At 38.7% G+C, this 15,597-nt stretch overlaps 1 protein-coding gene across 7 annotated transcripts in view; it reads left to right on the top strand.

Annotated features, from left to right (window-relative positions):
• RBPMS (RNA binding protein, mRNA processing factor) overlaps positions 1-15,597 on the top strand; it is a 177,851-nt gene that overhangs the window by 68,842 nt on the left and 93,412 nt on the right. For all 7 annotated transcript variants that reach the window (XR_005526122.1, XR_005526120.1, XM_039220818.1 and 4 more), the window contains exons 2-4: positions 6,383-6,460; positions 9,452-9,490; positions 10,723-10,785. Coding sequence is in view for 5 of the 7 variants with exons in the window: in XM_039220818.1 (XP_039076749.1) it covers positions 6,383-6,460; positions 9,452-9,490; positions 10,723-10,785 (180 nt within the window). In the remaining 2 variants the exon portion in view is untranslated. The remainder of the gene's footprint in view (positions 1-6,382; positions 6,461-9,451; positions 9,491-10,722; positions 10,786-15,597) is intronic.

Consider the following 15,597-nt stretch of genomic DNA (forward strand, 5'->3'; position numbering starts at 1 on the left):
GCAATTTTGAGTATCTTTTCAAAAAACCTTGTGAATTACCCTTTCATAGTGGATTTGGGACTTATTTATACATAAGTATGTTTAAATCGTAAGTTGAAATGGGAGTGATTTTACTAGTAACCATATATTGATCTGTCTATGTTACTGTGTGTACAGTCCTGAATTTTTTTGTGATCTGTTTGTCTTTTGGTCTATGTCATTTTCAGTCTTTCTTGTTTTTCTCCCTTGATTCTGATTCTTTATATCTCCTTCCTTTTTTCTTAGTTAAACTTGTCTCTAATAATGTTATTAACCTTTTCTACCTTTTTGTCATATGAGTATCTGTCATTTGATGTTGTAACCATAGTCATACAGTTGTGCCTCGCAGATTTGGTTACCTCCTTTTGTTTGCCATGTTGTCAGCCAGAGGTGTTGTCAGCCAGAGGTGTTGTCAGCCAGAGGTGTTGTCAGCCAGAGGTGTTGTCAGCCAGAGGTGTTGACATGCAAACATTTATTGTCTCCTGTGAATATACAGTATTCTTTTGTAGATTTCTAAAGTAATCTAAGAGAGATTTATAGACTATGCACTCTGCCTAGGATTATGTTTACACACTATCAAATAAGAGACTGCAAACTAAAACAGTCTGAAAGATCTTTGAAACACATAAGTATATTTACAGAGTGGAATGGTTACTCCAAAAGAAGTAAGCCTATAGCACCTTTGAAAGCTGCTTTTGGAGTTTGCATTTATAGGTTTAAGAATGTGGGTAGGTGGATAGAGAGCTTGCAGAGGATAGGTTATCATAGGTAGAAGTACCATCGGGTTTCACTCATTAGAATGATGCAAATTAGTGGCTTAATGAATCATTAGAAAATGAGAAATAGCTTTTCCCAATCCTGTGAATTTAAATGCACCTCAAGAGGTCAGCTCAGAGCAGCTTAGACATAAGTGATCCCTAACATCTTCTTATAAACAACTAAAAAACATACACAGGAAATGCCCGTAGGCGTAGAGTCTTGGACACTGTGATGTTTACCAGATAGGGCCACTGGCTGGAAAGTGTGATTATTCTCTGCTCTGTACTGAAATGAAGCATTTATCTATTGGTTTATACTTTAATGTCTAGATTACCTGCAGGATAATGTGTGTTCTTTGTTAAACGTAGGACCTTTCCATTTCAGGGCCTCCTTTGACCTTTTGATCCAGGAAAACTCAAACCTGACACAAGGACTTTACTTACTGAATTAGAATTTATTAAATTAGAAGTTCCTCACTGATATGTGGTTTGTCTTTCAGGTGGGAACTGGCACTGCCCCTGAAGAACCCATGGTTAGTTTTATCCAAAATGCAACTGGGGCCTCTATAGGGAATGCCAGATAAATGAGCAAAGAAGTCTTGCTCTTCCTGTCCAGCACAGGAGATTCCCCCTGGCATTTCCTTCAGTTCTGTTGTGGTGTGAAGATGAAGTTGGAGGTACATCCACAGAATCCATTAGCGTCCCTTTGGGATAGAGCTGTCAGCAGCTTCATGTCTTGCACTTCTATGAGGCATGTTGTGTCCTTGACTAAGAAATGTGTTTCCCCGTGTATCTGACAAAGTAAACATCTGTGATGCTAGAGGCATGGTGCCAGGCACATCTGTGTAAATGAAGGGCTGCCTTGGATAATGATTGACCCTGCCACAAAGTTCTTTGGGTATCTTCCATTTGTTGTTTTGGGACCTTTTTTCCCTATTTGATTATTTACATGTCTCAGACTTTCCCCTCACTTTCGGTTACTTTGTGAATGAATTAAGCTTTCTGTTACCATTTTTATTTGCATGTTCTATCTCCTTCACTGGCCCTAAGCTCCTTGCAAGCAAGAATCATGCTTTACCTTTGTGATTTCCACAGACATAGTAAAGACAAATGTTATCCTATTTAATGGTTAAGGTTTAAAAAAAATGGGGTGAGAAGGGGGGAACTAAACTATTTCTAAACAAAAATTTTATGTTTGTGTTATTTCTGACAGAGAGAGAGAGAGAATGAGTGGGGGAGGGGCAGAGAGAGGGGGAGACACAGAATCTGAGCTGTCAGCACAGAGCCTGAACTGTGAACCGTGAGATGACCTGAGCAGAAGTTGAATGCTTAACTGACTGAGCTACCCAGGAGCCGCCCCCCCCCCCCCACCTTTTTTATCCCCACTATCTAGAACCTAGTCACAATGAAATAGCAGGAGTTAGATATTCAGGAAGAGGTTTTTCCATTCATTATCCATGATTTTTTTTTTAACTTAATATTTCCTAGTCTGAGAAGGTTTGGAAAGGATTTGAGGCATGTAGATTTCAAGTACTGGATTTAAGTGACCTTTAGTTGTACTCATAAATACATAATGTAATTATTTAAAAATTCTTTCTTCTAGTCCATCTGTTTTGTCAGGAGACAGTCTCTCTTCAGTGAGAGATGAGATATCTAGGAAGGCTTTTGAGATGAGATTCACTAGATTATAGGAAATGTAACTTGTGTCCATGTGTAAATAAAATACTAGAAATTTTAGTTGCCTCCAGTTAGAACAAAATTGTTTCTTTGAGCCTCTTGTCATCTGTGAGTGCGTAGCAAACTTAGGGCCAATGGGAGTGCAATTTATTTCAAGTATAACACTTTGGGATACTAATATCAGCATCACTTCTAATTCTGAAATGTTTACAATTAAGTTTCCTCTTATAAACAATTTTATTGATGTAAATAGTGACATTGTTTAGTTTCCTAAAAAAAAAAAAAAAAATCTAGGCAGTTCTCCACTAAAGAAAGTTATCTAATACATGTGTATTAAAGCTAATCAACATGAAAATCACTTATTCCACCACTCGGGTAAGCCATATAAATATAACTGTTTTGGTGTGTATGTCCCACAAAGGCGTGTTATACCTCTCAATACATATGGGTGTGGGCTGTTGTACAGAATAAAATCGAACTATTTGTACTTTTTCCTTGAACATAATTCTTTTTCTTGACAGTAATTTTTATCGGTTGCATAATAGTACATGTTATTGATGTAAATGAGCCTTAATTTACATCACGTAATATTTTGAAACCCCCCCCGATTTATGTTTTGTTGGTAAACTGTTTGACTTGAAGTTTGTAAAGTATTTTTCTTTAGAACAATACTGTAAATGGTAGTTTATTTTCTAAGTTAACTCCCTAAATTTTAATTAATATCTGTCACATAGCTAATGGACAAATGGTACTCCAGCGTTTAAACCATAGAATCTGCTTATTACATATTTCCCTGGAAATTTGTCATATAGTCAGCACCTGGCATAATGTCAAACATACTGGGTACTACTCATCAAAGTCAGAGTGAATGGGAGCTGGGATTCCCTCGGTTTCTAGATCGTCCTGGCTTGAGCAGCCAAGGACAGATGGTGTTTACTTTTTTGGACTGTGGGAAGAACATTGTGGATGGTAATGAGGGCACACTGAATACAGGATTCCCTCCTCATCTGTGTCTTTGGCAATCGTCAGTAATTTGGCCTTAACTTTGATAAAAGAAAGTTCCTGGAAAAAGAGTCTTTATCTCTGGCAAAGTTGAGGGAGATGGGAGAAGGCAAAAGATAAATTGAACCTTGTCAGCATTTGTAAAACAGTACTATCCAAGAGCAATAGAATATATGTTTGTTTTTAAGTACATAGCATTTATCATGTTCTGGGTAATAAAAGAAGGAATTGAAGGGCAGTTTTTAAAAAAATTAAGTCTATACGTACCGTATCATTCAGCTCTTCTACTTCTAGGTAATTAACCAAGAAGAAAGAAAACATATTCATACAAAGACTTGGACAAATCAGTGCATGTTCATCTCCAAGCCATTTTATTTGTAAAAGCAAAAATTAGAAATAACCCAAATGTCCTGTACCATCAAATGAATGGATAAATGAACTGTATCCTTAGGACAGAATACTACTCAGTAGTAAAAAAGGAATAGACTATTGATAATGCTACAGTGGGTGAATCTCAGAATAGTTATGCTGAAGTAAAAATGCCAGACAAGAAGAATATGTTCTTTATGGCTCCATTTGTATAAACCTTTAGACCATTTATAATCATAGTGACAGAAGGCACAGATTGGTGATTGCCTGGGGATGCGGATGGTAAGACAGGGTAGCGGGAAACTTAGGGAGATGGTGGATATGTTAATTATCTTGATTGTTGTGTTGGTTTCACAGGTTATACATATGTCAAAACATATCAAATTGCAGGGGTGCCTGGGTGGCTCAGTTGATCAAGTATCTGACTCTTGATCTCGGCTCAGGTCACGATCTCACTGCTTTGGGCTGTGCACTGACTGTGTGGAGCCTGCTTAGGATCCCCCTCACCCCCATAGTGAAGGAGCACACACTCTCTAAGAATTTTTTTTAATGTTTATCAAATTGTAAATGTACAGTTTATTATGTAGTGGCCCTTGATCCCTGTAGGGGATTAGGAGCACCGTCCTCTGCACGGTCAAAAATCCAAAAATCCACATGTAACTTCTGTCTCCCTTATTACTTAACTCTCCCAATAGCCTTCTGTTGAAGTTGTACAGGTAACACATAGTTTGTATGTTACATATATTGTATGCTATATTATTACAATAAAACAAGCTGAGAAAAGTTATTAAAATCATAGGGAAAGGAAAATACACTTATAGTACTAAACTATATTGGGGGGAAAATCTGCCTGTAAGTAGACCACATACATAGTTGAAACCTGTGTTCAGGGGTCATCTGTGTATCAACTATAGCACAATAAAGTTATCTAGAATATGAATGAATAACAGGCCCTCATGATTCTGAGGCTGTTTATATCATTATAGTGTTGATTACACACCTGTATGCAAATGGCATGACATTTTACTGTATGGTAGGTCAATAAAGGGTTTTGCCTGATTTGTGCTTCTTCACAACCAAAATCAATAGAGAGCATTAGGGTTCTAGAAAATCTCCCAGTTTTGCACTGAAGAAAAATCTAGATTTCTAGTTGGTCAACAATACAGCATTGAATTTTTCATAAAGTAGCAACATGATACCTGATGCGGAACTCTGTCAAATTGTATCAGCCTGAGTAGAGAAGAAGAATAGATTATGTGGAGGTGGAGTCAAAACTCATAGAAACAGAGTAGAATGGTGGTTACCAGGGGATCAAGATGGGGCAAATGAGATGCTGGTCAAAGATACAGATTTCCAGTTAGAAGTTGGATAAGTTATGGATATCTAATGCTCAGCAATGTGATTATAGCTACCAATACTGTATTATACTGGGAAGTCAGTAGATCCTAAATGTTTTCACCACAAAGAAGAAATGGTTGATTAGATGACTCAGTAGCTAATACTCTGGTGGTGACTACCAACATATAAGTATATAAGTATATTGAATCCTTACGTTTGTACATCTTAAATTTTAACAATATTACATGTTCATTACATCTCTCTGTGTGGGAAGGTGTAGAAAACTTGACTAAAGGCCCACAAAACACACGAAGTAGAAAGAAGACATGGTGATAATGATTCAGTGACTTCTCCGCCTATTCAGTGAACACCAGATTCCTGAGCCATTGACTTTTGATGCCCCCTGTGGTTTGATCCTCGGGTACCTGTTCAGTTTTGGCTCACCCTTCTTCCAGGATCCACTGTGCCACCCTCCGGTTCATTGCATTGGTTATTAGTATTTTCTCTGCCTCTGAGTCTTTTTCTTCTCTGTTTGCACTTTGTCTGTGTGATAATATTCTTCCTATTCTTTAAGTCCCCAGTCAAAGGCTAACGTGTTTTTTCCAGTCCTCCCAAATAAAAGTGTGTCATCAGTGTTCTGTATTTCGGTAGAAATTAATCACGTAATTTGTACCTTAGGCCTTAGGGGGTATAGGTCAGTGAAGTCTTCCCTGCTCTTTTGGAACTGAGCAGATGGAGAGTTATGCATTTTGGCTACTATTTAAATGTGTTTGGGTTATTCAACAACCTTTTTACATTTATTAAAATTAATTATTAATGCCGATGAGGGAGAGGCAAGGACAAACAGGAAAAACCAGAAATTGTTCAGATTTTTATTTTGGAACCATGTTCTGCAGTCATTTGATATAGAGCAGAGAGGTGGTAGATTTGCTGTTCTCATGACTTCCCCCCCCCCCCCCCCCCCCCCCCCCCCCCCCATAAGCTGATACTTTTAACTATGTAGACCTCTTCCCTTTATAGGGTTAGAATCAGGTAATGGCTAATTGGGAAAGGAGAAATAAGTTTGTAAATGCCATTGTTAGAGTACTAATTGGGTTATGGGAAAAAATATGAACTAGGTAGGACTTGTGAAGTATATGAAGGAGTGTGTTTCTGAGATTGCAGGTGAGAGCTGTTCTCTGGATTGTCCACTCTCTTGATCACTTCTGTTTATTTTCCAGGTCCGGACCCTGTTTGTCAGTGGTCTCCCTCTGGATATCAAACCTCGGGAGCTCTATCTGCTTTTCAGACCATTTAAGGTACTTTTTCTCTTTGAGAAATTTAAAAAAAAAAAAAAAAAAAAAAGGCAACAGAAGGTGTGTGTATGAGCATTGTGGGGTTTCTGCAAGAAGAAATGATACGTTTGAGAAAGCGTCTTATAAGGTGACCCTCTTACAAGGTTGGTCACTAAAGGAGAGTTAACAGCTCAGTTTCACTGTATGGTCTCCAGTGTTTTGTCCTCCCCAACAGCTAATCTAGAAAAGTCTCTCTTCTTTCTAATGTGGACCTGCATCTGGCTCTTCTGCACGTAGAACAGCCTTCGTGTCTTCCCTGTTTATCATCTGCAAATCGGGAGTATTCTTTTGAGTACAGTTGACCAAAAATTCTATCAATTACTGTTACTTATATTACCAGTGCAGTAATATAAGTTAAGCCGTATTCCTACAAGGTTTATTAGTGGAAATGCTGTTCTTAATACTATTCTTTGGATACATAAGTTAAATATACTTTTAAACTAAGTATATCTATTTAGACAACGTACCCACTGTTTTCCTGTGAGAAGAATGTCCTAAATTTCATACAAAGGAAAACAGAATTTTAAAGAATTACTTGGTATGCTGGCACATCATGTAATACTCAACACAGCTGCCTGTCCATTAGGACTATCAAGGTAAAATCACATTCAAGATACTTATTTAACCTTGCTGGAATTGAGAATGTAACGGGGCATTGGACCACCAAGGAGAAACCTTGAAGACTAGCCTGTGTTGAGGATAAGAGAAAAATGGGACTGGGTACACTGTGGGCTGGAGGCCTAGGCCCTCAAGGAGACCATGTAGAAGTCATGATGAATTCAGGGCTTGTATCTGAGCTGGTCAGTGAGAACGTGTTAGCAGCAGTGTCCAGGAGCACATTTACGATTAGGTGGTGGGCCATCCTGATTAATGATCAGACCTCCATTGTGTTGAAGCAAGACCCCAGCCACAGAGGCAAGACAGACTGAGGGACAGAGTTTAGCTTCTCAGGGAGAAGGAGAGAGTAGGATGTAACAGTTGAAAACATCTGGGTAGGAAAGGAAGATAGGAGGTTGAAGGGGCAGTCTGTTAAACACCAACAAATCTAGGTCACGTGCCGGGAAGGCACCATGTATTAATAGACCTGTGTCTATTCTGATAGCCATCCTCTTACTGTAACAATGATGACGGAACAGAGGGAAGGAAACAGAAGGGTTAGATGTGCTTAGTTGAGAGGAAGTGGGGGAAAAAAGATGATGATGTTGTGAGGAGAGTGTCAATTTCATAGGATTTCCTGAGTATCTTCTGCAGGGCTGCCATTTCTACTGTCTGTCCCTTTTGTAGGATAAGGACTTTTTAATTGAGTTGATCATCTAAAAGGACAGAATACTGTTATGTATTTGTGTGTATAGAGAGAGTGAGCCAGCAAGCCTTCCTACATGAACTACTCCATTTAAATTGCATCATACTCCATGTGGGTTGGCCTCAGTTTTTCAGATGAGGAAAATGAAACTTGTATAACAACAAATTTTGCTCCAGTTTACACATAATAAATGACAGGGCTAGGATTCAGACCCAAGCAATTTGACTCCCCCATCCATGTTCTGAACTAGTCTGTGATGCTGTTTTTCAGTTTGTGACTTGAGAGCACGATATATCGCTACCGGTGGTGGTGTACTTGAGTGAAATATCCATTTGTCCTTTGCCTCTGAGGCCTTCAGAGTGTTTAAACCCCCAAGTTTTTCAGAGACAGCACCTTGAAAAAGGAAGAGGCAGGGCTGTGAATCATGACCTCTCTGGCCAGAAGAGCTCAAGGTCTTTGAGGTAAAATGTTGACAGTAGCTAATTGGTAACATAGTTCTCTGCTGGGAAGATAGGAGGATGAATCAATCCCAACATCCTGCCCAGAAACCCCAACGCTAGAGTCAGGACCCTGGTACATTCCTAACAACCCTCTTTTAATTAAAGTCCCTGGAGGCTGACCCTAGTCTGCAAATCTGTCTTGGCACTGATATGTGTGGTGGTCAATCATGTCAAGTGGTGTTTTTTTCCCCCTTGAGTCATCCATCAGTGCAAGTCACCAGCTATTGATTATTTTCAGAAATAAACACATTTTGTTATCCTTAACCTGAGGAGCCAGGAGGGGTGAAGGGAGGGGAGTGAAAAGGGAGGGTTTCTATCCTTCTTGAGGATGATCTGCAGTAAGAAGCCAACAGGGAATCTTGGCATGTTCCAGTCAGAATACCAGGATGAAAAGTGGCTGCTCCAATAAGTAAGCAAAATAACTCAACAGAATTTAGCATCACTACTTGCCTGACTTCTCCTGGCAGTTTGAAGTTTTGCATAAGTAGTTCTACTTAGGGGACATTCTTAATGTTTTAATGTTATTTTATAGCAGACCCATGACCAAGTCATCACGTACTTAATCACAAATTTAGTAAGATATCTTCCTAGCTTAACTAAATTTACTCCTTTCACTCTCCTAGTTCTGGAAAATGAAAAAGACCTGTCGACAGGAACCCATTTTCCTACTATTGTATAATTTCATTGAAAAAAAAAATAAGGAAAAGAAACATAGATACACGCATAAATTTCAGGATATGATTTGTTTTAGGCATTAAGTGTGGAAGCATAGGTAGGTGTGTGCGTGCATGTGTGTGTAAAATTTGCTTTCTCAATTACCTTAAGAGGCATTTGAAAGAAGAGTTAGTAGTAGCCAAAGGACTCCTTTTTACTTGAGCAAGATGCCATTAAAATTGTTTTTTGGGGGGTACCTGTGTGGCTCAGTTAATTAGGCCTCTAACTCTTGATTTCTACTCAGGTCATAATCTCATTCATGATTTGGAGTTTGAGCCCTGTGTTGGGCTCTGCACAAACTGCGTGGAGCCTGCTTTGGGATGCTTTCTCCCTCCCTCTCTGCCCCTCTTGCTTGCTCACTCAAAAAACATTTTTTTAATTGCTTTTTTTTTTTCCTTAGTGTCTTTTGGTCTAAATTTGGTTCTTATTAATTTTCAGGGCTACGAGGGTTCTCTTATAAAGCTCACATCTAAGCAGGTAAGAATTTCAAACTTGAATATAAATGATCACTACTACAATAAATTTGAATTGACTTTCTTCAGGAATGTTACTGGGGCCTGAGCATTCTCTTTTTTTATTCTCATTGGGATTTGGTTTTTGTTGTTGACTTAAAATTAAGGGTGAGATTGGTTAGGAATTAGCACAGGAAAATGATTCATAATTCCATTGTCTCCAGCTAGGATATCTGAGGCTGTCCCTGAGGAAAGCAAATGTAATGCCTCCAGCGTGGTTATGTTGGGATTGGTCTGTATATTCAAAACAAATGATCCAATTATTCCCATTTCTTCCTTTTTAAAAAAAGGTTGAATAGGCAAAATTTTGTAGTCAGTGTAACTATCTGTTGGGAGGAATCGTGCTGTCTTTCCTGTGTTTCTAACTCCTAAAATCACAGGTATAGTCTCAAGTCTAGAGTAGAGCACAGAAGGTGCAGAATGGAGGGTGGTAATCCAAGACCCTGATAGCTTCTATAAGCTTCTTGAAAATTTTTAGCTATATGCCCCCCCCCCCGCCCCCCCATGCTGAATACCTTAGCAGGTTCACCTCTCAGTCACTTTCATCTCTCAGCAAGGTATTCTCTGATTTATTGTGAGTAAGCTATGTTGCAAGCACCTTTCTGGACTAGAAGATACTGAGTCCAGAGGGATTATCACTCCTCTCTATTCAGTTGGAACAATTTGGTTTACACACCTAGTTAAACTTTTTAAGGTATCCCTTGGGATTTGCAATGGAAATGCATTTTATAAATTTGATCGTGCAGTGAGAGTTCAGGGCTTTTATCATTGTGTCATTGTATTCCTTGCACTTACAGTGTACCAAAAGGTGATTCGGTTCTCTTTCCATTTTAAAAGATGAAGAAACTGAGGTACAGTGAATTTGATTTAGGAAAGTAGAGCCTCTTGACCCAAGTTTTCCTCTATTCTCTTGTTCACTGCTGCTCACCTTCCAACCCCTTCTAGATTTTTTTTTATGATCCTCTGAATCCCCAGCTGTGCCCTTGAAGAACCACTCTTCACAATCCCTATTGATTCATGTTAGAAGTTTGGCTAAGCCACTGCGTCATGATTCTTTTGAACTGGCTTTCTTACTTCTTCTACCCATTGCCTGTGGTCATTTCTTTATCTTAGCTCTTCAGTTTGACATCACCTTTGACCCAGAAAAATATATGTCCCCTGATATGTTTTTTCTTCATATTTTTTTTCTTTCCTCAGCCCGTAGGTTTTGTCAGTTTTGACAGTCGTTCAGAAGCAGAAGCTGCAAAGAATGCTTTGAATGTAAGTAGTAATGATGTAATCATTGATGTTTCCTCGTGAGGTGGGGGGAGGGAATAGAACCTCTTTGTACAGGAAACCACGTGGAAGGAATATGACTGCTCAATATGATAGGGAGGGTTTCATCAATTAGCCATCTAAGGAGATTTTTTTCCTGGGGCACCTGGGTGACTTAGTCGGTTGAGTGTCGGACTTCGACTCAAGTCATGATCTCACAGTTCATGGGTTTGAGCACCATGTTGGTCTCCGTGCTGACAGTTCAGAGCCTGGGGTCTGCTTTGGATTCTGTGTCACCTTCTCTGCCCTTCCCTTGCTCGTGCAGTCTCTCTCTCTCCTCTCAAAAATATTAAAACAAAATTTTTTAAAGGATTTTTTTCCTTGAATTGTGGTCACATGTGCAAACTATTGAATGATATTCTGCTCTTCTCCAGCTTTTACTGTAATGTTCAAAATACCTGACAATGCCTTATTTTAATTCAGCCCTAATCACTCCCCGTGGTCATGTGCAGCTTAGTTTGGCCATTGTTATATTCTCAAAGGCTAAGCCTAACCCAAGAGTAGATCAAAATCTTGGCTTTCCTTGTCTCGTGAGGATTCCATTTTTAGGTATGTGGCTTTTTTTTTCTTTCTTTTTTTTTTTTTTTTTAAGGTTATAGTCTTTGGTTTTCCCCAAAGACATTCTGCATTGTGCTATAATAAATGGTTGACAACTGTAATTGAGTAGGGATACCTATGTTTGGTAGGCATCTTGTCTACCATATGTTTTGAGGCTTTTGCCCGCTTTATTTTAGTAAATATTTTCTTCCTTTAGTATGCTAGGAAAGAAAACAACTTAATAGGAACCAAGCTGAGGGAAGGTGAAAGGAAGCCGAATTTGAGTTCCAGATACTGAGGGCTGATCCTGAGGTTAAGAGTTGTAGTGAGAAGTCTGGCTCCATCCTGCTCCGGGCGGTTGACCTAACTGGCTGTGAATAAGGATTGATGAAAGTGGCCAAAAAGATTGAGGGTACTTCTTAAAAGGCAACTGGCCCCTAGACTAGTGCAGTCTGAGTGTCATGGTTGTAGGCCTTTGTGTTGCTCTGGAACCTGTCGGTGCCCCTCCCCCACCTGCCTTGGCGCTAAGGCAGATCCTGCCGAGGAAGGCTGGAGGGGAGACCTGGTGTCCTGGAGACTCAAGGGCTGAGGCACAGGGCCTCCAGGGGCTCTGTTTAGTCAGCATATAATGGGTGTCAATGTGACATGATCTTGAAAGGTTTTTAGCCTTTGAAAAAAATGTACACACTCACAGAAGCAGTGGTTCACCTGTGATTTATTCTTGTTGGTTTTTCGTGACCGTCTTTGGAATCTAGGAGCTCCAAAGAGCTCAGGATTTTCCTGCATTTGGATAAAGTAACCCTGTGAGAAAAACTGCTTCCACACCCTGTTTGTCTCCCACAGAACAAAATAAACCAATGATTTATTGCGTACCAGTGGCACACACTGAAGCACAGCATGTAAAACAAATTTTAAGCTTATCTATAAAACTGGTTCTGTTTAGATGGTGGTTTTCTTTCATTTTTGCCACCATGTTCTTTTTTTTTTTTGTTCCTATAATAGTTGAAGCTTGTTTACAGAATGAGTTCTCCATGGCTTTACTGTCTGAAGAACACTAGGCTTTTATATAAAGTGGACTTCTCTCATCTGACAAAGTTATCTGACAATAACTTGGGAAGAACTCCAAGTGAAACCGTTCAAAATTCTATTCTGTGGATCTAAGGGTAACTCTAATATTTATCTGTGGATTATTGAACCTGAACTTTCTTCTGCTCAGAGGCTGACTTGTGAGGGCAAGGCATTTATTGAGCTCTTGATTTCTTTTTTGACATTTTAATTTTAATTTTAATTTTTATATATAAAGTATTAGAGGTCTTTGTACCTTGGAAGCCATCCTGTTGTTATAGTTCTGGGAATGGAGACCCAGAAAGGATGAATGGCTTAGTCAGGAAGCATATTAAAACTACAACTAGAAGTAAGCCTTTTGCATCTTAATCTTGTCTACTTTGTACAACATCTTGTTGCTTGCTTTGTCCATGGAATGTTGCTGTGTTTTTCCTGGTGGCAGTGACCGACTACTTAATTCATACTGTCTGGGACAGATGGTCATGATAAAGTTTGGTGTTATGTGACAGCGGAGCAGAGTTTCTTGTCTCTACAGAGAAAATGGGCCTGTTTAGGATAATGTGCTTAATCATGAAGCTGACACATTTTCTGTGATCTCACATATTCTGCTGTTTTCAGGGTCATCTTTTCTAAGTGGTGAATTAAAAACATACGGTACTCCTAGCCATTACAAAATTTTCTCATGTCATTTGTCCAGGCTTCTCTTAAAAGCTTTTCCTCACATTCCTTTGGGGGAAAAGTTCCATGTTGTAATGTTTTGTTTTATTCCACAATTGAGAAACTAAAGACTCAGTCCGTCCAGTAAGTCTCTATATAGACTGGTTTACAGCGTTATGAATCACTTCTCCCTGCTTCTCTTGTTGTATTTCTCAGTCATGGTTAGTGTCTGGTTCCGTTATTAGTATTAATAATTAGTCTTTTCCCAAATGACTGGTTTTTAAATGTGCTTCCTTCCATTTTTGGATTAAGTCATTTTGATGATAATTTTACGGAAAAACATGCTCACCTTGAATGAAGTGGTAACATTGAATTTTTATCAGGAAGTTATTTATATCCTCTAAAGTAAATACAATGTATTTTGTTTTTACAGTAAAAACTCCCAAATTAAGCTAAAAATAACCCAAACCCAGACTTCCCTTCAGGTTATCTATGGTCCCATTAATCCACATGATTAGAAACCCCATCCATTCTTTAACCTGACAACAGAATATCTGACCTATCCTTCACCCTTTATACATGTTTGTAATTTCCATACTGGCAGTTTACCGTTTTTCATGCTAATGGAAAGAGGGTGCTGATAATCCAAAGTGTCCAGTTATCTTTAGGATTTGTTTGTAATTTTGCAACGTATAAATCAGATACTGTGAGTAATATTGAGAGTTAGCCTGATTTAGTAAAAGATTTGTGCAAGTTTTAAAAAGAAACATAGGAGATAGAGCAGGTATAAAGGTAAGGACCTTGAGCAGAGGTGAGAATAAGCCATCCCTGGCTTCCTACCAACTGTGAAGACCCCAGTATTGCCACTGTTGCCTAGCCGAAATCTTGTTTAATAAATAAGAGTGATTGGTAGTTAACACTTTAGATCAACAGGCTTATTGTCTTCATTGCTTGTGTAAGTTTCCATAACTGGCATTGTCTTACACTGGTGTTTGGGAATCACTCTTCTAAAGTACAGTTGACCCTTGAACATCATAGGGATCAGGGGCTGACCACCCCCTCAGTAAAATACAAAAATACATAAAACTTTTGACTCCCCTAAAACTTAATATTTGGCTGTTGATCAGAAGCTTTATTGATAACATAGTCAACTAACATGTATGTTATATGTATTATATCTTGTAGTTTTACAATAAAGTAAGCTAGAGAAAAGAAACATTAGGAAAATACATTTACAGTACTGTATTTATTTAAAAAAAAATTTTCTCCCCATGCAGGTAGGCCCACAGAGCTCAAACCTGTGTTGTTCAAGGGTCAGCTGTATACCTTGAAAGGTTGTGTGTGGACCTCTGGAGTATATGTGACATTTTGTTTGAAATACCTTTCCCTCTAATTTGTTACTGGGCTAGGTTTTATTATAGACTCAATTGTAAATTATATCAGAATTGGAGAAGTCTGGTGCAGTCAAACTGTACATCACTACAATTTGCCTTCACAACTAAACTTTGCCTGGATAAACAATTATTGGCTCTACTCTCAGTTATACTAATTGATGTAAAATATCTCTAATTATCATTGTACCCCCAAGTCTATTGGATTCTTCTGTTTATTGAGATAGAACTCACATAGCATACAACCCATTTAAAGTGTATGGTTCAGTGGAGCGCCTGAGTGGCTCAGTGGGTTAAGCATCTGACTTTGGCTCAGGCCATGATCTCACAGCTCCTGAGATGAAGCCCCGCGTTGGGCTCTCTGCCCCTCCCCCGCTTGTGGTCTTCTCAAAAATAAATATTAAAAAAATGCTTAAAATTGTTATGTCATTCTTACATTTAAAATTTTGCCATCTCACTGATTTTTAAATGCACAATTCAGTGGCACTTAACTAAATTCACGATGTTGTATAACCATTGCTGATGTCTATTTCCAAAACTTTGTCATCATCCCAAACTACGTTGCCGTTAATCAGTACTTCCCAATTTTCCCTTCCAGCCCCTGGTTAACCTCTAATTTATTTTCAGTCTCTGTTTCTTCACCTATTCTGGATATTGAAATATTTGTCCTTTTGCATTTGGCTTCTTTCACTTGGTGTAATGTTTTCAAGACTCCTCCGTGTTGTAGCTTCAGTCAGAACATCCATCCTTTTTTTGGCTGATAATCCATTGTATGAGTCTGCCACCTTTTATTTATCCCTTCATCTGTCGATGGATGCTTAGGTTATTCCTACCTTTTTGCTCTTGTGAATAATAATGCTTTAGTGAACGTTGGTGTACAAGTATCTATTTGAGTCTCTCTTTTCAGTTTTTTTAGCTATATATCTAGGAGTAGAATTGCTGAGTCATATGGTAATTCTGTCTTCCACTTTTTGAGGAACTTCTAAACCTTTCCATAGTAGCTGCACCATTTTAAATTGCCACCAGTAATGTATATAGGGTTCCAGTTTCTCCATATCCTCCCCAATACTTGTTTTGTTTGTTAAATTAGGATCATACTAGTAGGAAG

This window comes from Hyaena hyaena, unplaced genomic scaffold (assembly GCF_003009895.1).
Source record: "Hyaena hyaena isolate Hyena2069 unplaced genomic scaffold, ASM300989v1 scaffold_17, whole genome shotgun sequence".
Taxonomy (NCBI): Eukaryota; Metazoa; Chordata; class Mammalia; order Carnivora; family Hyaenidae; genus Hyaena; species Hyaena hyaena.